Source organism: Colias philodice, chromosome 6 (genome assembly GCF_061535455.1).
Source record: "Colias philodice isolate Cphi_HAF_F1 chromosome 6, ilColPhil1 Martin Lab GWU primary, whole genome shotgun sequence".
In the NCBI taxonomy this organism is placed as follows: Eukaryota; Metazoa; Arthropoda; class Insecta; order Lepidoptera; family Pieridae; genus Colias; species Colias philodice.
This window is the reverse complement of record NC_143091.1, coordinates 10106484-10129800: the sequence shown is the minus strand read 5'-3', so window position 1 is coordinate 10129800 and position 23317 is coordinate 10106484. Positions and strand designations below refer to the sequence as shown.

Sequence of the window (23317 nt, the reverse complement as noted above, 5' to 3'; positions counted from 1 at the left end):
TTGCAAGTGATTACTATCAAGTTTCGTGAGTAGCTTTATTTTGATGAGGTGCCCAATAATTTCATGTACGAAACTCTCGATTGTGGTAGCTTACAGAGATAACAAGGATAAAAATTTTTGATTTGACGGTTCTCAAATATTTATTACGCAATTTGTAGGACAATATGTCTGTTGAATTATAATATAAGTATTAAATAAGTGAAAATAAAAAAATCAGCTGGTTAGTAATCATTTATGATGACTTCGCTATCGATACACATTGGAAAGGGGGACTCTTTGATCAAACCATAGATTTTGTACGACAAATATTTTTTCGAATAATTATTTAGATAATTATCTTGAGATTGAACAAAAAAAAACATTCAGTTAGTAATTAATATTTGAGAACCATCAAATCAAAATATTTTATCCTTGTTTCCTCTGGTAGCTACCACAATCGAGAGTTTTGTACATGCAATTATTGGGCACCTCATCAAAATAAAGCTACTCACGAAAAATTAGCTTGATAGTAATCACTTGCAAAAATGGGCGATGTATCCCGGACTATAAATAAATAATAAGAAAAATTATTCAAAATATAATTAATCTAAAATCATAATTAAAATGGACACAGAGCACTTCAGAGTTCTAATAGTGTAACTGGCCATGGATAAATCCCTGTCACTAATTGGATTACGTATTATTCAACCAATTGACCATAAACCTAGAAATATTTTTAAATAATTTGGAAAATCCAAAAGTGCACGCCTCATAATTTTTTTTTTAATAAATATTTATTAATTATTATTTTTGTTTATTTAATAACAATTAAACCACATCGAATCAGACCCTGAAAAATGAAAGGGTTCTATTCCTGACGATACTCAAGCGTAAGAGAAAAAAAAAGACTCGATTAGTAAAGTATTTCGGTCGCTATCGTGTTAACAAGAAAAAGGATCCGCACATACAGACACACGGACGTCCAAGACAGAACTTTTTTAAACTGTTTTTTAACTAGTTTAAACAACAAAAATGACATCAAAAATATCATGAACGTTAAAAATAGTGTTTTTTCTTAATATGTGTGTGTATGTATTATCTTACAAGTGCAATGAATGATACATAAAGACATTTTAAGTTTGAAAAATCAGATGTTTTGCGCGAAGTGACAGTAGTACCCACCTCAACGCTTCGCTTATGAGGCGTGCAATAGACCATAATTCCACAAAAGCACTATACCTACATATCTCATGTTGAATTATTAAGTCCCCAGTTTGTGATCAAAAGCACCTGATATCCTATTAACGAACACGTGATCTTCAAGCCCAATGTAAAGGAATTTAATGTTCATTGAGGTGACGGATTTGTGCCATAAACCAATTAGTATTCACGGTACGTAGTGATAGTTGTACTGTAAGGACGTTTAGATATGCCTATAAAAGTATTCATTCTGCTATAGTCTGTCTATAAGGTATTTCAAATCCAGATATCTACTTCGATTTTCAATGATTTTGTCCCATAAGTTGTGCACATGTCGATTGAAGATACATTGTTTTAATACTATCGTTTCATTTGAGTTATTTCTATTCAGCTATAGCTCAGTATCTACAGTTAAAATGAACGTTGACTAGTTAAGAAATAAATACTAAATATTTAAAAACTGTTTGCACAATTAAAATGATAACACCTGAACTTGAACATTTTATCATTGAGATAAGTGTTGTTCACGAACGCCTATCTATTAAACTTTATTAAATTGTTAATTGATTGTATATTATAACTACGTACCGTTCACACGATAACAATATTGCAGTAAAGTTATGTTTTAGGAAATCGAGTAGTCTTGCGATTTAGAAATGGCCTTCGTTTTTACGTAACTTCGATTTACTTATCGCATTATCTGATGCGGATCCCCCTTGCATAAGACAAGAAAACGGGATTAGCAAGTTCTTTCGGGTTAATTCCCTAAACAAATAGCTACTGGAAAATCTAAGAGACCTTTCAAGCGTAAATCTATCAACCCGTTTACGCTACAGAGCATGCCAAACAAATATTCATACATAGGCTACATAATTATAAGCCTTCTTCAATAGCGTCGGATAAAAAAGGTTGAATTGATATTCCTTGACCATTCGGTTGCCTGACTTCTTATTAACAAACAAAAGCTTACCAAGTGACACATTGATAACGTAATTAGTGACATTGTGTTCCGTACGCAGCTATTAGAAGCTCGTTTACAAAGACCCCACCCCTCCCCTTTTGTCGTCAGGCATAGAGGTAACAAAGCTATTGGTTACGCTTTATACATGCCTTTCTACGTTAGTGATCCAATATTAACTGGATAGGGTTAAAATTAACTGGGTTAATTCACTACGGTGTCAGTTATATTTAAGCTATTTATAGGGGTTGAGTTGTCAGACGTTATTTAATGAAATTCTTACCTACCATCTTCAAATTAAATCTTCAAATATCATTGCATTGGCTAGAGATGTAAAGTTAAAAAAAAAAAGCAGTTCACGATGTTAAAATAGCTTCTGTACTATCTAGTAAAAATTGTACTACACATTAGTCCATTACCATCAATCACGTCGGAAATAGCCATTATCCACGCGGCAAATTAGCATCGCTCGTTCTATTTACATCGTCCTGGCAATAAATAGCGGTTTTACGCTACTAGTATTCGACTAAAAATAGTGATCGTACCGGCAACCCTGCTAGATCGGACATGTGTTTACTTCGCCTGAATGAGCTTGGAGCGACGTTTACGCTGAAGTTTATTGACCCCGCATGTCAAACCGAATATGCAATAGATCCTAGTCAATTTCGTTGGACGGAACCTATCAAATCGAGCGCCGGTCGAAGTTTTCATACATTCAGATCACGCGATCCTTGATGTCATAAAACAGAGGCCGGTGCTAAAATATTAATAGATTCCTTCATCTTCTCGTAAACATATTTGAGACTTAAATATTTCTGGATTTTAGCATCGCATGTTTCAATACAAACTGGGTCACATTCGCAAGAGGGTGGTTACCAAACGCTTTCAGTGTCAGTGGTAAAGTATTTACGATCGCGAGCAAGGAAGAGAGTAGAGACCAATGTGCCTCTTTTTTTCTATCGGTAGGTAGTTCTGTTTTGTCCAAATCATGTTGGCAGCATATGGCTCTTGGACGATTCTACATGTTTAATTGTATGTTCTACAACAACGTATGTGTCCATGACGTCAACTACCAATATTAATATTGCAAAATTTAAAATAACTGAATGCGACTTATTAAAACTAGATCCAGACACGCCTTGTTCAATATTATGGCTTCTATTATAAATTACAAGACTGTAATATTATACCAAGGTATTCGGTTGCGACATAATTCCAATTCGTCTTCAATGAGACGGACAATTGCAGCTTCTTAAATGATTTATTCGAATACTATGTATTGTAGTCGTGGGAAATTTAAATGAGATGATTATGAGCACATTTAGCTGATTATCATTGATATCAGACTTGTCATACGAGCTCTTTAACTTTAATGAAACTACAATGTTGCATTTAATATACGCTACAGTTAATAACTAATTAACTGTAGAGGATATATGGAAACCGGCATGACCATTAACCCAAATGTTCAACGACATGTCACGTGCGCAAACCCGCACTTGATCAGTGCGAGGGATTATTCCCTTATCACTTATCGGCTCAAGGCCTTGAAATGGGAACAAAAATAGAGTGAAAGCCCGAAAGTGAAAGCTGTCAATACTTTCCTCGTTTTGTAATTTATCTAAATTTTTCCTTTTATATCATAAATTCGTCATTCCGATTTCTGCAAACTTAATGAAGTAGATATTAATATAATGTTACTACAATAACTCGCAAAGTCTTTGAATAAGACATGTACCGACGCGACGGTTCGCGAGATATTTTAAGGCATGTTCGTGATATCGTGCCGCTATAACCCTTTTGAGAGCCATTAAGTTCAGGTGATAAAAAATTGAGGGCAACCAGCCGTCTTGCACGATTTCCCGAACATTATTCGTTGCTCCTTGTTGCGTAAAATGCTATTCCTGGAGTTCCTTCAACTCTAGTACGAAATTGTGGCATTTACTTTTTCTACGATTCAGTAATTCGCTCATGACTAAGGTCTTTATAGTTACCATGCAAGTCACATTTGGTCTGTAGAATTGAAGATGTATTATCTTGTGATAAGATTGTATCTAATCTATTTAATTGAATCAATTATTATTCGTTATCTCAAGTACAATATCTTTTAGTTTTAAATGTCATATAACAAGACAATTATATTGAGTACGTAAAGTTTCTATCTGTAATAATAACCGACATCTTTTAATATTGATTAACAAGAGTGTTAAATACATTTTATTCCGAGTGCTTTTAGTTCAAGTTATCCGATACTAGGAAGCAATAAACTCTAGTCTGCACTCTGAAATACGTTTTAGTTTTTGTAAGAGACACCTCGCCAAATGGAACGATATGTTTTTTCTAACGTTTTTCACTATTGACGGACACGAAGACCATTGTTAAAAGGCTATTACGTGCTAATGATATTTTTTATTAGTAGCTGCGAGCTGTTATTCTGCAATGACATTTTCATATTGGGCGCTTTATCAAACATTATTACAATGTTCGGGTACGGTTTTGATTTTAATAGTGTAGATTTGATTTATAACTATGTATGTACTTTTACAGTAGGTACATATGTTATGTGATAATATTCGAAAATTATACGTTCAAACTGTGTGAACTAAATATTTTATCAAAACGGATGGTCCTTTGCGAATTGCGATAGTACAAAGTGAGCTGTTTGCCTGAATGACTACTCGCGAATAAACCATATAATGACGAGTCTACGTTCATACACCGTAACAAGAAACAATTGGAGTGATTTAAAACAATATAAAGAAGTCAGGAAATACTAATCTAGAAGCTTAGTAGGATATAAAAAAGTTAGCTGACTATCTAAGGATATAGAGTAATCACATTATGTCCATAAGCAATCAACCGACTTATCTGTTGGTTCTTTCATCCAGATATTAACCAATATGTTTTTTTAGCAACAAAAATCAGCAGTAATGATGATACAATTAGGTAATAAAGCTTACCCGATACGCCTGAGTGCACGGTACGACTCATTTAATTAAAAGTAGCAAAAAATTATACAACGCGTGCTATCTTTTCGTAACGGTACTAATTCAAATTGAACTATATATTTTATCAAATTACCTTTAATGCCATCGAATACCAATTAGATTACCTTTAAGCTATTCCAGTGTTTATAAGCCGAGAACAGTAACTTTCGGTACAAAAAAACTAAAAAGGTCAAAACAAATCAAACAACCTTTAGTAATTAAAACTAACTTTCGTGAAATTATCGAATTTAATATTATACAAGCGTTATGAAATAATTACATTTAGAAAGTCGACCGTAGTTAGGAAACTGTATCACAGTGTAGGTACGCTTTAACTGAGAACTAATGTAAACTTTGAATGGGTCTAGTAACTTCATTAAGTGTTGTTGTACTTTGGGCACTATTTCTTGTGTAGGCAGGTTGGTTATTCGGTTTGATGTGTTCATTTATGTAATCATATTCCTCCACGTGCATACGAAAGGCTCTGAAGTAGTAAATGGTTCTAAAATCTTCGCTATGATGAACAATCTTGCAGGTAAATAAATCTGAGATCGAGTTTTGATAAAAAGTTACTTGGATAGTAAGAACTAAGAATACGTGGTAATACGAAACTAAGCTTTGATACTGAATAGATAAGTTCAGCATATTTAGCAATTTTTCATACATTATAAATAAGTATACTGTACAGTTATATAAATTCTCTTCTTCCTTTGATAAATATTCAATTAGGGAAATATAAAGGTATATTTTAAAAATAGCTCTTAATACCTCTGAGGTATTACAAGGAATTTGATACAGAAAATATAATTTGATATTTAATTTCATCCCACGTTCAATTGGGGTCCCAAATTTCCCTAGCTCCTCGCCTCCATAAGGCATCAGTACATTTAACTCGATTGCGTAGGGGACACATTTTCATTCACGTTACACGATCGATCCCAACTCTAACCTCCTCCAATTATTCCACAGAATATTTAAAAGGAATATTATTTACATTCAATAACTGTGTTTTCTTTCTTTGTAAGTGGCTTATATAATCGTAAATGTAGATCGTGCTCGGAGGCTTACGATTCGACTGTAATTATTCCGTGTTTGTCGTGTTTCTTTATAAACTCGCCTCAGACATAGTTTTTAGTGTTAAATCGGTCTATCCTCCTAAGGACCAATGGCCTCATATAAGTACATAAACACCATCACCATTACCACCCAAAGCACCAAAAAGTTTTAACTAAATTACCAACCACCGTCCTCATCCGATGACAAAATCGAAAATTCGAAATATCTTAAAAAATACCGCGCGACCGCGAATATTAGGTTTGGTAGGTAAATGGGTTATCCAATCACAGAATTTTAAAATACTTTAGTTCAAGTTTTTAAAATGGCTGGTCAACGTAACAGAGGTAAGTTAAATCGTTAATTATCATATTAATCTCTCACTTGATTTTCATTTGGTATTGAAAAATAAATAGTAAAAACTGTACAGGAACGTATTTTAATTAAATTTAACGAAACAATTCATATTGTATTTTTTAAATTCACGGATAATTTTTATGTGATCATGTGAGAACATTGGTCGTTACTTACAACATTATTTTCATTTTTTTTGTACTCAGTTGAAGACATTGGTAGTCAATGACTATAAAACATTTAATTAGTTAATAATTTATTTTGTTGTTTTACAGTAATTTTGAGTATAATTGTCCTGTTTTATGATTATAATTTATTTAAACTGTCAACAGGAATTACTATTGCAATCAAAATAAACAGTTATCTTCCTTATTTTTTCAGTTATTCGTGACGATTATAATATCATCGATTTCCTAGCCGACTGACGGAGATTTTATTCCTAGTGATGAAGACTTAGGAGACCCACCATTTGTTTCCAAATCGATTTTTAGTTAGCTCATTGATATTTCAAGTTCCTAATATTGTACTTCCAATGTTTTTATTTCTTTTTTTAACATATGTTCAGATAGTTTAGATATTTTATTACCTAATATGTAGTAAACTTACACATTTAGAATTTAAGAAAAACTGTTTTTAATTCTTTTGTATACTTTTTAGAGGTTATTGTATGATCTCATATGTCATAACATAAGTAAATAAAAAAATCTACAAGTAAAACCTAATTTTTATAAAAAAAATTTTGGATTCACTTAGGTCTGATGTGATCACATGGGAACAAAATAAAACGAGTTTTTTTTTTCAGAAATGTATTCTATAAGCTATATTTTACACAGATAAAAAATCCCACAAGTAAATTTTAACTCTAACAATAAAAAAAACAAAAAAATACCATTGGGTGGCAGGTCTGTTGTATTTTTATGTACTCAGGTGAGAACAATGGGTGGTAATGCAGAATAGGATTTTTTTAGCTTGGTCCTTAGGAGGCTATTGAAATAATTCCCTATAAATTAGGTGCCTTGGTCGGATTGCAGAAGATCTCTGTCAAGGGGCTTACTTACGTATGTACTTCAATACCGGTACATTTCATTATATTCATTATAGTTTGCGACCTTAAATTACGATGTTATGGGCGTTATGGCAGACGACAGGCGGCGGACTGCAGGATATTAAAATTTAAAATTAAAGTGTTAGAAATTTTTACCTATGTACTCTCATCGTCGCGTCGTCATCTAGGTTATAGGAGCTGTTATTAATAGAAACAATTACGTATTATTGTTTTAATTTCCGGTAGATACATACCGAATAAATTGTACAAAGTAAAATAAATAGTAACTTGCAAGAATGCTGACTTGAGAGTACGTTGGAAAATTTACGATTAACGGACTTCCTCTGGAACACTTTGGGTTTCTTTTAAAAATTTAACGCAGTGCGCCGTGTGAGATGGGCTAACTTCTTCAATATTTAATTCTTTGATTTCCGAAAGCAATTTTAAGTGTAAGTTTTTTATTGCCCTGATACAAAAGGTCCAAAAATTAGACCATTTGAAAGTATTGGAATTTAGTTTATAAAAATCAGTTCTATTTGGACATGCAAGTGTATTTGAAACGCAAACTTATCATCTAATGTTCGATTAAATATGATTAAAATCTTGGAATTGGCCATTATTATACTAATTATTACGAATGCCATTATTATTACGAAGAAACGTTGTTAACGTTTCATCCCTATTTAGGAAACCATCGCGGAGATATTTTTTTTTCGGTTGAACTGCAACTTTTAAAGAAGTAATAATAATTATGAGTTAATCGCAAAATACCATATGTTCAACTTCTATACGTTAGATATGTTTAAATGAATACAGTGACATAACACCGGTCCCCACAACGTTATGAGTCACATGTAACGCGTTTCCGTCATTGTGGGGTACTGCAATTTGCGGCGGCTTGTCACAACAATGCTTGATCGTTATATCGGCGAATGGAAAATTACGTTTATTCTATGGATAGCCCTGTGGACATGACTTATGTAATGGGAATGTTTAATAGAGGTGTGTATTAGCCGGCAATTTAGTGATGTAGGGACCGCCGTTGGTCAATGGTAGATATGAAAGGTAAGGTGTCTTTGTACTACTGGTGATATTATGTAGGCAAATATTAAAATACGTATAAATAAACAAGTATAAAAGTTGCGAGACAGGGATGGATGTTAGCTAATAGCTATATGTAAAAACGCCTATTGTTGATATGAGTTTTTAAATCATGTTTAATTCAGTAAATCTATTTGAGAAACGGGAGGACTAAAAATATAACAGAGGAATTGCGATAGAATAGAATACAATATTGTCATGAGAATGAGGTTACAAGTATTTTATTAAATTACAAAACGTGGGTGACTGACTTACAATGGTAACTGGAACAGATACGTGTAATGAGTAATCGTTAACAATTTGTTTATATTGTAATATAATCATCGCTGATGGAAACTAGAAATCTGTAGGTCAAGGTTTATAGAATGGACGAGAGTGCATTATTTGCACTGTTTCCAATATGTCGATCCATCACGATTCGCGTGATGCAGCGGTGTTTCTAGAACCAATAAATTTGTGAGCATTGTGATATTCGCTAACTCTCTACAAGTTAGATAGCAGATCTCTAAAAGGTAGAAGATATTATCTCGCTAAATGTTTAATAAACTCTTGAATATTTGTTTGATGCATTTTGAATGGTGAATGAGACAGTTTTTTGTGATGAACTGGAAACTGCATATTACGTTGAATATGTCATTCTCGACAATGGTTATTACTGTGAACAATTATTTGATGTCACAGCATGAAAAAATATGTAATGGTTAGTCATCTAGCCTTGGATGAATGATTTTATCCTATACCTATCGGTATTTCCCCATGATTATACCTACCTTCCTAATCATAACCTCTCAAGTATTTTAGAGGTTATGATTAGGAAGTTTCTGGTCGTATCCAAAATGTGTTCATAATTCTTTGATACGAGGCCTTGCTCACAAAATTCATATGATACCATAAGCGAGCTATGGTATGCGCCCCATAAATAGATTCTCATGTTCCAAGAAGTTATTATGACTTATTGGTATCTTATTTTGCAATGATCGTCTGCTGAGAATCACTGATGCGTGTATACTTTGTATCGCATGCCAGGAGGTATTGTAGTTGGAGAGGCAATGGTTGTTATAGTGACTAAATTTCTTATTTTATGAGGCAGCAATTGAATATGAATAGAGCAAATTCTAGCCATTCGTGTACGTTATATAATGCAGGCACCAAACAACGCTATTTAAAATTGCCTCTATTCAATTTTTCACAGCTTAAGTAGGTAGACTAGTTTCAAAGATGATGGATCTTTAAAATTCGCCTTAAAATATGCTTATATTTTCGCTATTCAAAACATTTTTCAAGCTTTAGTATGCTTAAGTATAAATAGTATAACGGATACTACATTGTGGTTAGGTATAGCATACACGTGCAGGTTTTCGAACTAAAAGTTTCAGTAGTACAGGGTTCGCTGGGAACAAATTTGGCATCATTCCATTTTAATGGTTGGAACCTTTGGCACATTTCCTTGCGATAAAAGTTTAGAGTTATATCATGCTAGGTAACATTCTGGTAACAATGAATAATAAAAATAAATCTATGGTTTTAATTAGTATTTTTAAAAAAAGAACGCGTATAATTTTTGTGAAAGCTCTTCAAATTACCAAAAACTCAACAACCACATCTCGTAGTTACGAAGCAGTTGCTAATTAATCACGAAAAAAGCCACTGTTTAGTATTAATTGATGTTCCAGTTATAAAAAGAGGTTAAGAGGAGTGCCCTCTTGAGTTCCACTAGACGATGGAGTTTCAAACGGAGTATACGAGTATCGAGACAAATATACTAGGTACCTACAACAGTTTGACGTGGCATACTAAATTTTAGGCCTATAAAATACGGGTACCTAAAATTCGTATTTGGCAAATAAAGACGAGGATGTACAATGAGAATAATAATTACTTAAATAATGAAAGTATTTTGAGAAGTTGCTTCCGCATTAAAATTTACGAGGTGGGATTTTTGTTTGTGCCGCAGATTGATGTGGGTCATTATCTCGGATGAAACGTGAAGTCGCTTGTAAAGATTTTTAAATATGATTTTTTGTAAAATTTAGTATGGAATCTGGTTTTCTTCATTTAAAAAATAAGTAGGTTATTGGTCTGTGATTAAAAAAAAACAATTTAATGAAAAACTTATAAACGCAATAAAAAAGAGTTCGATGACACCATGCCAAATTTTTTAGTTATATTTTGTGTTTAGACGATATTCTACCTAACCTAATTCATAGAAATTTTAATTCGCATTTCCGAAACGACAAACAATAGTTGTTTCATTCGAAATGAATCGGATAAGGGAAATGGTCACATTGATGGTTGATGCCCTCCGCTTTGATCTGGCGGAAGTGGAAGGGTCGCCGGAGCCGTGGTGGGAATATTAGAGTGTAATGCGGCACGGCTTTTGATTGGCCCTTTGTTGAATTAGTAGTTAATAAGGTGTTAGTTATGTAGGTAATAGAAACGTAGTTCGGTATAGAGCGGGATCCTTAACACCATAGTGCTCTGGGGCCGTCCGCCGTATTTTCAGACAGATTACACCGTGAATGGAACTGACTGGCAACTGACTGGTGTACCTGCCGATATGGTCTAAGTGGCAGATTGACTGAGGAAAGATTGTGAGCTCAAGTTTGTAGGGTCAGTTAATTATTAATAATCTATTTTGAAACTGAATCGCAATCAAATGTTGATGACTAATTGGCAAACTTGTTAACGACATGGATATGACAATAATATGTAGTATACGTACCTAATACAACTGTATGATATTTCATTTATAAGTTTATACATTTGTAGAGGTCATGCTTCGCATACTTTAGAAAATAAATGTGATTGAAAATTTGATAGATTAATAGATTCTACTTCAATATTCAGAGGTATGACGGTGCACTCCTTGTCCATTGTTTTATTATACAGTTAAAATCTCTCCAATTAAATTGAAATCACATGTCATGGTATATGAATACGATACTTACGATAACGAGGTTTTATATCGCTTTTTTTAATTCTTACATGATATCTAGTGATTTGTCTCGCAATTGAATAATATTTTGTATTTTAATATTTTTTCACTTGAGCAATTCTATATGTGAAGTGGGTGTGTTATTACGAGAAATATATTCTTGGAATATGAAATGAGCATTTTCTTTGTGATGTCACAATAGCAAAATAATATCTTGATGAAATTCGTCACATACCTACGCTTAGATGTTTGTTTCATAGCAGTTTTCATAAAACAAGGAGAAGTTATTTTTGTTTGTGGAAATTCAACTTACATTCACTTACAATAACCCGTTAGCGTTACCAAATTAAGATTTTCATGCTTAACTATTAGAATACAATTTATATTATTAGAGGATACCAACGTAATAATATTTAAAATTAAAATGAACATCTAAGCTTTACTTATACAAGGCTTATTAATTATGTACAAAGCTTTAGCTTTTATAATATACTAGCGGTCCGCCCCGGCTTCGCCCGTGGTACATATGAAAAATAGATGTTGGCCGATTCTCAGACTTACCCGACATGCACAGAAAATTTCATGAGAATCGGTCCACCCGTTTCGGAGGAGTATGCAGACTAACATTGTGACACGAGAATTTTATATATAAGATTTATTATGCCTTCTTATATTTTAAACGCAATGCGAAAAATCTCAATGTTCGCTTTCAATTAACAAAATAAGGTCGACGATCAGAAGTATTTTGTCGCATTCCACTGTTGTGTTTAGTGTTATCTAATTGGTCGGATGTAGTTTTAGCTTATCGTTACGATACTCGCATTATATTTAAGGTCATGTTCATTAAACGTATAGCTTTTGTATGTTATTAATAGGTTAAAATAATTAAGAATCCGAAGAAAATTGTTATTCTACCTATGATATATTAACTGAATATATAGCTGTTAAAATGTGAAGGTAATCGACGCTCTTATGAATTTTAAGCGTATATTTTATTTAGAGTTTGAAATAATATTTTTCCTACTATTGAATGAATCATTCAAACAAAAATCAGACGATCACAGAAACACTACGCGTGATTAATACAATGAGTATGATTTTCGTAAAAAATTATCTAGTATAAGATAGGGTAGACTGGGTACGATTGAAACAAAGGACGGTTGAAACAACACGAATATCTCGCAAACCGTTGGTGGGGGGGTTAGGGGTCCAAGGGGAAAAAGAAGCGTACAACTGTTCTAAATACGAACCACAATGTTGCGTCGATCTCCGCGCGCTTCAGCTGATTTTATAAGACCCTATTGTGTTTTTATGACCAAAAGTAAGTATTTTTGCTTGGAGATTTTTCCAATTATTAGCGTTTCTATTTAAGTGACATTATTAAGTGTGCGTTTTTGTTTGAAGTGAATCTTGTGGAATATGACATTGTGACTAGTTTTTGTGTACCATTGTTGTTACAATTACTATAACTGTATTTTACCTAAAGTAGGAGTTGGGGACGGTTGAAACATTTTTTTTGGGTACGGTTGAAACATTGTTTTAAATATTTTTTGTTTTTTTAGATGCCGATAGTACGTGTAAGAGAGATGTCGGGAAGAGAAATAGACTTATCGAAGTACAAAGATGCATATGAGGAGGTGAAAACCGAAGAATCATTGCGAAAAGTGGCAGAGAAGCACAATTATTCGCTTCTAAGGTAAATTCGAATGCGAGATGACTCTGGCGAGCAAGAAAATAAAAAAATGGGATATAATAGAGGATATAACAATATAAGGTATAATAATAGAGGGCGAAAAATCTGGAAGTCTACTATTTCCACTGACACACCAGATAAGGAAGAGATAAAAAAGAGCAAGAATTAATATTAAAACGAACAAGAGCTAAGCAAGTGAAGAAACGATTGGATAGAGGAAAAAGGAAGATATTTGATGGAGGAAAATGTAAAAGAAACACCATAAAAGCAAAAAATAAAAATGTACAAGAGGAGATATCATCACAAGATGAGGAGTAGGTTCTTCTGTCTTGTTTTTATGTCACCATATTTAGATAGCAGACCTTATTGTAAAAGAGTTACTTAATTATTGTTTGATTTAAAATAAACAATCAATAAAACATATTTTAATACTATATTTTGTATTATTTGCATATTTTTCAACTGATCCCAATCACTGTTTCAACCGCCCCTGGTATGGGGACGGTTGAAACAAATCGGATTCATTTTTTTAATTTGATCTACTATTTAAAATAATACACCTGGAACTAAAACCACAGTGCCTATTATTAGACAGATACATGCTCTTTTATTTAACATATATTTTTCATCGCTCGGGTTATAAAAAGCAAAGTTATGGTCGTTATAAGTGAAATTGTTTCAACCGTACCCAGTCTACCCTAAGCCGTGTCAAACACAATAATCATTATTTGAAATCTAGCCAGAGCACGATCGTTGAACGTGTTACATCATTTAATTAATTGTTACCTAGTGACGATTTATTATTATTGATTGTAATTAATCGACTTGACATGCCCGTTTATATGTTACTACCTCTCACGAGCCGTTCCGTTCTTTTGAAGCTGTAGCTTGTAGGAAATAATATAAGCTCTAATGGTGAAGTTTTTTTTAGTGGTGACAAGCAAACACAATTAAAACCTTTTTTTCATAATATATATATGCTATGTTATAGTTTAATCTTTATAACTTATAATCGTAAGAAAACCTTAATTACCGTAATGAGTAGGGTATACATTCTATCCTGGTTATGTCTTTTATTGCACGTTAATTATTAAATTAGTTAGCATGAGCAAAGTCGTGCCACATTTCTGTACAATTTTGTTATGATCTCACTCAGAAAAAAATTCTTATTGCAATAATAAATCAAGTTTTGTTTCGATTTTTAAAACCATTTTTTGTAGTAATATTCGTACGTAAAATTAAATAAGATGCATTAATAATAGCTTATTTGTTTGAATTTCCTTTTCATTATTTCCAAGATTTCATTACAAAGACAGTACAAAGACGGTAAGTAAACTACGAGAACGTTTTACTTTATTATAATATTTTATGTAGGGATGTAACGATACATGATTTTGCCGATACGATACCGATACCGATATTTGTAGTAATGTATCGGCGATACCGATACCGATACCGATATCGATGGCTTGGTAGAAAAATAAATAGTGAATTATGCATAAAAAGTTACCAACATTTAACAGAGACAACTGTTAATCGTATTCTTTTAAATAAAAATGCCAAATCAAAAAACAACAAAACCATTTATTTTAGTATTATTATTTTACAAAGTCAGTTAAACTTTAAGTAATACACATACAATCAGTACCTAATAAAAGTTTACTATTGGTAGAGTTTTTTCAGAAAACAAAGTGCGCACGCGCGGGCGGCCTCCCGCATCGTTCATTGGGCGCGGGTTTTTGAATTTTTTGATATCAAAAAAATTGGTTGTTTGTAAAGTAGGTTTACGATCGAGATGTTTACGTGATAACATAATGCAGTGGCAGCGCTCGAGATAAAACGGGAGATCGGTCCGTCTCTCTCTCGTTATACCTGCGATCGCGCTCGTGAGGTTTTGGTGTGACACAAGTTTGTGAACATGTCACCCGACTAAAACGATTTTAAAAACGTTATCACGTTAAAAATTAAAAAAAATCAAAATTATTTATTTCTTTCCTTTACATAAACAAATTTGTGATTGGAACACTCCTAGTAAGCAAATAAAATGCTTGTGTCAGGAGGTTCCGCTCTTCCTTAACACTATTACAGAAACAGAAATAAAACAATATGAATGAATACAATGCAAAAACATAAAAGAAAAGAAAGAATTTAATAAAAAAGTATCGGTTGATTTATTATCGGCGATACCGATATATCGGCTTGCCGATTATATCGGCCGATATATCGGTATTGGTATCGGTATCGTTACATCCCTAATTTTATGTAACATAAAATCACTTCGTGTCTACAAATATAATAAGAATTCTCTTTGAAAGATAAATTTCGATTTCAATATTCGTAATGGAGCGACTTCAATGTAGTTAGACGGAGGGGATCTATGAGTGTCTTCAGATCTTCGATCAATCATAATTATATTTAGTACCTACCTACTTTTCAAGAAATAGGTTATCAAATAGGTATTAGGCGTAGTTTTATTTCAGTGGCCATTTATCAATATTATATTAGTATATATTTCTTTGTATAGGACCTATTGCACGCCTCATAAGCGAAGCGTTGAGGTGGGTACTACTGTCACTTCGCGCAAAACATCTGATTTTTCAAACTTAAAATGTCTTTATGTATCATACATTGCACTTGTAAGATAATACATACACACACATATTAAGAAAATACACTATTTTTAACGTTCATGATATTTTTGATGTCATTTTTGTTATTTAAACTAGTTAAAAAACAGTTTAAAAAAGTTCTGTCTTGGACGTCCGTGTGTCTGTATGTGCGGATCCTTTTTCTTGTTAACACGATAGCGACCGAAATACTTTACTAATCGAGTCTTTTTTTTTCTCTTACGCTTGAGTATGCTCAGGAATAGAACCCTTTCATTTTTCAGGGTCTGATTCGATGTGGTTTAATTGTTATTAAATAAACAAAAATAATAATTAATAAATATTTATTAAAAAAAAATTATGAGGCGTGCACTTTTGGATTTTCCAAATTATTTTAAATGTATTGTTATATTTTTCGACGGTTCTTATATTTTGCTTGTGCAGTGAAACGATTTTCGAAGGCCGATAAAACGGTCGAATGGAATTTGTGGTGTAGAGTGTCGCTGCAATTTGTGTCGATTTACCACATTTTCCAAAACTTTCTCGGTATGTGCACTTGTGTAAGTCAAATAATGAACAGTATTGTGATTTGTGATATCATAAAGCGTTATTTTTATCTCTCTAAATAGGTATAGTTAATTACTAATTAGGTAAGAAAATAAGTCCCCGAGATTATTGGTGGTTAATACTAAAATCTGGTTGGATGTTTGTGGCCATTCAAAGTGTAAAAGGTTAGGTTTAGAAAAATTCGTCATATTACCAAGTTCTCATAACTATTGGAATGTGACATCAGCGTACACTTATGAGCCTCATTATCATACAATAACGCTATTCTGTGTTAAATAACGAAAACTGTTAAATTGTTCATTACATCATGGCCGTGTGAAATCGGAAAAGGGAAAATGAGCGCAATTCACACTTTGCGCTCGTTTTATTCACGGAGAGTGAAAGTGTGAAGCTACGCGCTGTGATATGTAGAGATTTAGATGGTTTTAGACGTAATCTATTGTCTTCACTTCGTGCATATTAAAGTAACAAAATAAATAAAATTTTTGATTTTCAGGAATCAGCGCCCTCTTCCACAGAGTCCATAAAATGTAAAAAAAAAGAAAGTAGGTACCTATGAGATCTTTGCGTATATGGATGATAATTACTCGACTATAAGTACTCGATTCATTAGATACCTAGTAGGTTTTGCGTTATTTCATCGTAATTAATACATTCCCAAATCCTGATATTTTATTATAGTCTAGTTATTCTTGGAAGTTTTCTTGTTATATCACTGTAATTACAAGCTTTAATTGTTAAATAGATCGTCTATTCGTATTATAGATCGTCTTTTATGGTCTATTGGATACGTTACATAACAACCAGGATTTGTATCCCGTTGGTGACATGAGCAGGGATTGACACATTTGCACACATTCATAATCAGTACAATAATGGCTGTATTAGTATCTAGTATTACATATAGAAAGTAGAAACATATAGGTACATACATATATATTTAGCTTAAAATATACATGGGCTTATTAAAAGCGATAAAAATACATTTACATATTTTTATTAGTAACAGCTACTTGTATAATATATTCAAAGTAGAGCTTCATTTATTCAAGTCCATAGAGATAGTTATTCCACAAATAAAATGCTCGACTGCATCACTGACTTATATTAATTATGTTAAAAAAATAAATGCAGTGAAATCGTGGTTTCTCGTAATGCAAGTCGGTTTCTTTTAAAAATAGACAACATCTCGAGTCTCGACGTCAGGTCACTTCGGCTGTGAGGGTATTTTATGTACTTATATCTCCGATGTAGGGCAAAGTAAGGTGGACTGTGGGATGTGGTTATATCACGTCATTACTGATGAATGGCGACGATTTATATTGTGCCAATATGTATATAATTTTTCATGTCTTTGTAGTGCCTGCTTTGATCTTTATAAGAAGCAATTAACACATGTATATATGTATTATGTATACATATAAACATATTTTTAGCACATAAAATGTGTTACTTTTATTATGTACTAGCGGTCCGCCCCGGCTTCGCCCGTGGTACATGTTTACGTTTTCTCTACATAAGAACCATCCGCGTACTTCAAGGAATATAATAAAAAAAGAATTATCGAAATCGGTTCAGCCGTTCTCGAGTTATGCGCTTACCAACACATTTTGCTATTCATTTTTATATATAAGATTAACACGAATAACGATGTTAAAATGGAGGCTTTTAAAAAGCCAAGAACGTTGAATGTTATTGTTATGTTACGGATGCCGTTCTTTAGAAAATGTTAGCTAAGTTATTCTGCGAAATTTTATTTTTAGGTCATATTTAAGGCTGCAGTCTAGCAAAATTGCGTTTTCAACAAGTTATTTGACAATTTTTTCCCGGCTAATGAAATGATAAACTGAATTTTTTTTTCTTGTTTATCAATAAGTGTGATATACGCAATGCGCGTGAATTTTTTCACATGTATAAAGTTACTTTATGTTACCTTAATCAGGCCTTCAAGATAAGTCTCTTTCCCCCAAAGACATTTCGAGCTAAGTTTGTGCACTCACTACGTTGCAACCGATTACAATTTATACAATCTGATCAGCGCATTATTATCCTTATATAGTCGTTATTAAAAACTGCTGAATACAATTGCCGAAAAACTTATGATTTTCCTAATTAGAACGTTATAAATTCATTAAATTTCCCATTTTTTGCCTTACAAAATCTATTGATAAATACTGCTAAAAGTTATTTTTTCCATTAATTTATTCGAGTTGGTTGAAGACCAATGAGTATTAATCCTTTAAAAAAAATTTTTTTTGAATTTTGATAATTCTTTAAATATTAAAAAAATATTTAAAATAAGTAATTAGGAAAAATCCTAGCGAATTTCTTTAGTCGCGCTCCTTGGGCCGGAGCGTTCTGACGTGTGCTCTACGCTCGATTTTCCTTCATACAGAAGTGAAAGTTGCTCTACTTCATTAAATTTAATATTTTTGTTAATTGATTATTTTTATCTTAGTTTTGTGCAAATATTCGTATTTTTAAACATTTGATTTCGATATGGAAAATAAACGAAAAAAATACGCGTGTAACTACTAGAAAAAAAATTATCTTCGAACATAAAGTTAATGAAATCAAATAGATTGCAAAGGTGATTGGCAACAATTTCTTTATTTTACGGGGTGTCAGTAAAGGGATGTATATTTCTTTAAAACTAAAGTAAGCTCATAAATTTTTATTTATTTTTCGTTTGAGAAATACGAAATATAATATTGAGAACTTGAACTTCCCAAGTTCATCCGGGGAAATCCCCATACGGGGAAAATGATTTGTTTACTCCAAAATTATATGCCGAGGTGTTTTAATTTTTTCTTCTAGTCATTTTCAACGTAGCGGCATGTTGTTTGATTATTAATTTTGTAACTTAAATACAGGATGTTGGTTTTATATTCTGATCTTACAGACGCGCTGACAAATTTAGTCCGCCATTTCTAGTTTAGTCCACCAACTCTAAGTACCAATATTAAAACGAATGGATTATCATCACATCATCAAAACTCAGATGTAATGGAAGATCACAATAACATAGAAATTTCAGTGGGTGTTGAGAACTAAACAAACACAAGTAACAGAGACGCGAAGAATAAAAAAAGAGGACGAAAACGATAATTCGTTGATGCTTTCCCTTTTCGACGTATTGTTAGGGTACATCACCAATCTGCAAAAAACAAAACTGATGATTCCCAATTGCTGATTAAAAATGAAAAACAAATAATCGACAACAGTGGTGAAAATTTGCTGATCACAATGAAACATCCTTCAGTGGTAGCAGATTTACTCATTTAAAATGTATCGGTGAACAGCGTAAAGGAGAGGAGGACAGGAAAACATTATGAATGTGGACGGTGGATTGTATACAGGGTGTAATCGTTAAGTATGTGCAGGCGATTATGACGTTATTATTGCAGGTATCAAAAAACTTAAAACTGATATCGAAATTACTTTACCTAATGAGCAAAATGACAATAATAACTTTTTAAAAGTATAACGAGAAATATCTAAAAAATTTACTTTATACACTCCCATATCAAAAAGGGAAAATGGGACTAGTAGAAGTTAAATGTCTAATTCCGGCAAAAGACATGAATGCGGAAGATGCGGTTAAAAATAAAAAAAATAATATTTGAAATACAATGCAAAAAATAACAGAAGCAGAAGTCTGCTTATTTGCTGTTTGGACTGGAGTGAATCATTCGTTAAAAATAGAATATATAAAAAATTATGTAACGTTTAGGCAAAATAAAATGATGGACCATTATCAAGATTTTACATAAATTGCCTACTGTCAGAATTGATTGATTCGAGACTTCAGCATTCGATGCCCATCAAGGACCCATCCTATATCATTCAAGCGATTGAAAAAAAAAAGAGATAAATCCAGTGCAACCGATAAAGCATCAGAATGCTAGCAAAAGATTTATTAGGTTTATCAATATAAATCTATATATTATACATAATTTAATAAATCTGTAGAAGACGCGAAGACCGACATCCGCGCGGACGGAGTCGCGGGCGAAAGCTAGTCAGAAATAAATATCTTTTGTTTTCATTTGCGTATTTTTCTATTTAAAGTGAAACTTTTATTACATCGTCTCAAACTTTTTGGTCTGTGTAGCGCATGTCGCGTGTATCGCGGCTGCCGAGTAGGTATACCTACTCGGCAGCCGACCGGCACGCGACATGCGCTACACAAAGCAGTGTTCGGAACCGTTCGAACAGTTTCACTTTTACCGTGGTTTCATAAAACCACACAACATTTATTCATTTATTACCTCTAATAACTTACTATAATTAAAGATGCACATGACTAATTTTATCCTAGTTACCTACCTACAATAATCTTACGTTTTTAACCGACTTTTTTATAATTTTTTAACACAAACATTACATTTTTTTATTATATACAAAATTTGTTTATCCGTTTTATTAGTTAAACTGAACAACTTTCACTAAGAAACTTAGGTCGAAAAAAATGTATAGAGTTATGCATTTTGTATGGAAAGCTTATTTTTTTTATATTTCGTCCAAATTTCTTTGTAAAAGTTGATCAATTATATAAACATGAAGTTGAAGATATCAATAGAAAGTATTCGCAAATTTTGTGTACTGATAAAAAAAATCACCCGGTGTAATTTTCACGAAAATTGTTTCAAATTGTCATTTTTGGTACTTATTACGAATATTAAATTATGCATACGAATGATTTAATTTTTAAAAATTAAGTGGAGCAACTTTCCCTTAGTACATTTGTATTATTTACATATAGGATGACAGGATGCATTTGTTTGCACTACTAGACCAAGCCCTTAAACATAATAACAAATTGTGTTTTTTATAGGAAGCATTTTTTTATAAACGATAGAAAATACGTAATGTAATTTTAAATATTGTTTTTAGGTATTATCTGAAAGTTTAATTGTTTGAAAAAGCTTGTTTTTATTCCTTTTCGGTACATAAATAAAGGGCTTTCTTTAATTCTAATGTAATTAATAGTCATTGGACTAAAGATATTTGATCCTTCAGTGGACTTGTACAAGTTTTGAAGTTGTAGAAAGTGTAACAGGATATCTTGTAAGCTGATCACTTGTAGAAATATACTTGCAAGTACTTACTAAGTGCTAATGGTTGGTAATTACCTTATGGGTTGACGAACCCTTGTTTGTAAACATATGAAGCATTTTCAGAAGTATTTTTATTTATAGGATATAGAGAAACCTTTCAATTTAATGAAAAAATGAAAGAGTATATAGTTTATAAGGTCATAAGGTCATCTTGTCACCTTTTCTTAGGAATATAATATTAATAAAAAATACACCTACGCTATTTTAGTATTTTTATTAATATTACTTGAGAAGGTAGTGCTAGTGCAATACGTCTTTTTCATATATTTTCGATTTCGACCTTCTCATCATTTAAAAACAAATATTCGGTATATATTTTTACCAAAGGCACAGTTAAGATCTCCATTCAGTCAAACACTTGAACTGTGTTATTAATAATGTCCATGTTATATAATTATTATAAGCTTCGTTCGGAAATATAATATGTATCGTTTTGTTTCCAGTAGTGCGGTTGAGGCGATCTCGACACGATGGGGAAGCTACTGTCCAAGATCTTCGGGAACAAGGAGATGAGGATACTCATGCTGGGACTGGACGCTGCTGGAAAGACTAGTATCCTTTATCAAATAAAAAAAGACGTGTGGCACTCGGGGACTGCCGCGGTAAAGCTATTGCATAGCATGCCTTCAAGCCACACCTCCGAGCCCGTCGAAGTACGGAATTTCTCGATTCGGTCCCCGCGCTCAAGGCCCGCGATAGAAGCTATGCAATAGCTTAAAAAGAAAACTGCAATTTACATCAATTTAACTGTAGTGGCTAGAAGTAATGTAGAAGAGATTAATTTAATCACAAAAAATAAAATTTGATTTTAGTTAATATTTTCAACGTTAACATGAACGTTTGAACCTTATAGAATGCTTTGATATAGAAAACTCAACAAAAATAGTTGAATTTTTATATATCACCTTCAATAATAATTTATTTGAGTCGAATTAATCAAAATGTTGGTCTATTAATGCTATCTCCATAAAATAAAATAAAAAGGTACTTATTCTAGTATCTCAGTTCCAAATTAAACATATTATTTATCCTTGTTATTGATTTTGTGTGCTTGATGTTATAATTATCCTGAACATACGGTCAGCAATTTTATATAAATTAAAATTAGGTCAGTCAGTAACAACGATACCCACAGTCGGTTTCAATGTAGAAACTGTTACCTATAAAAACGTCAAATTCAACGTGTGGGATGTTGGAGGGCAGGACAAAATACGACCGCTATGGAGGCATTATTACACAGGTAAAGTAAATCAAGTTTTGTACATTTCCATCTGTTTCTAATTGTTCATTTATCCATAAACTTGTTTACACTGTATTTGTGAATGTGAAAAACATTAGCGTACAATAAACTAGAATCATAATCATGCTCGAAAATTGCATGAACAAAAACTCTGCCTACATATTATGTAGTAGGCAGAGTTTTCTATACAGGTTACTATAAACTTTGAACATAACTCCCATGGAATAATGTGGTATTTTCAATGAATATTTCATACATGAATATTTCTACACAGTCGGGAATTTTTTTATGCGTAGGCATGCCTTTTAATAAGCAATTGTGTATCTAGTTATAGTATTTATAATTTTGTCGTCAATTTAGACATAAACTATATCTCTTCAGAGGTCCAACTAAACGTTAAAAGGAATACTACTGGGTCTATCACTTACATAGACTTACATACGCACATATGTTATTAGATAGACAGTATCACAACTTAA

General features: G+C 32.5%; 1 protein-coding gene across 2 annotated transcripts in view; it reads left to right on the top strand.

Moving 5' to 3' along the window:
- Window positions 1–23317, top strand: part of Arf6 (ADP-ribosylation factor 6) — a 37727-nt gene that overhangs the window by 9393 nt on the left and 5017 nt on the right. Inside the window, exons 3-4 of one of the 2 annotated variants that reach the window (XM_089696815.1) lie at window positions 22045–22150; window positions 22683–22838. In XM_089696815.1, the coding sequence (XP_089552941.1) occupies window positions 22069–22150; window positions 22683–22838 (238 nt within the window). In that variant the 5' untranslated portion in view covers window positions 22045–22068. Of the gene's footprint in view, window positions 1–22041; window positions 22151–22682; window positions 22839–23317 lie in introns of both variants that reach the window. The other variant, XM_089696814.1, reaches the window with a different exon arrangement.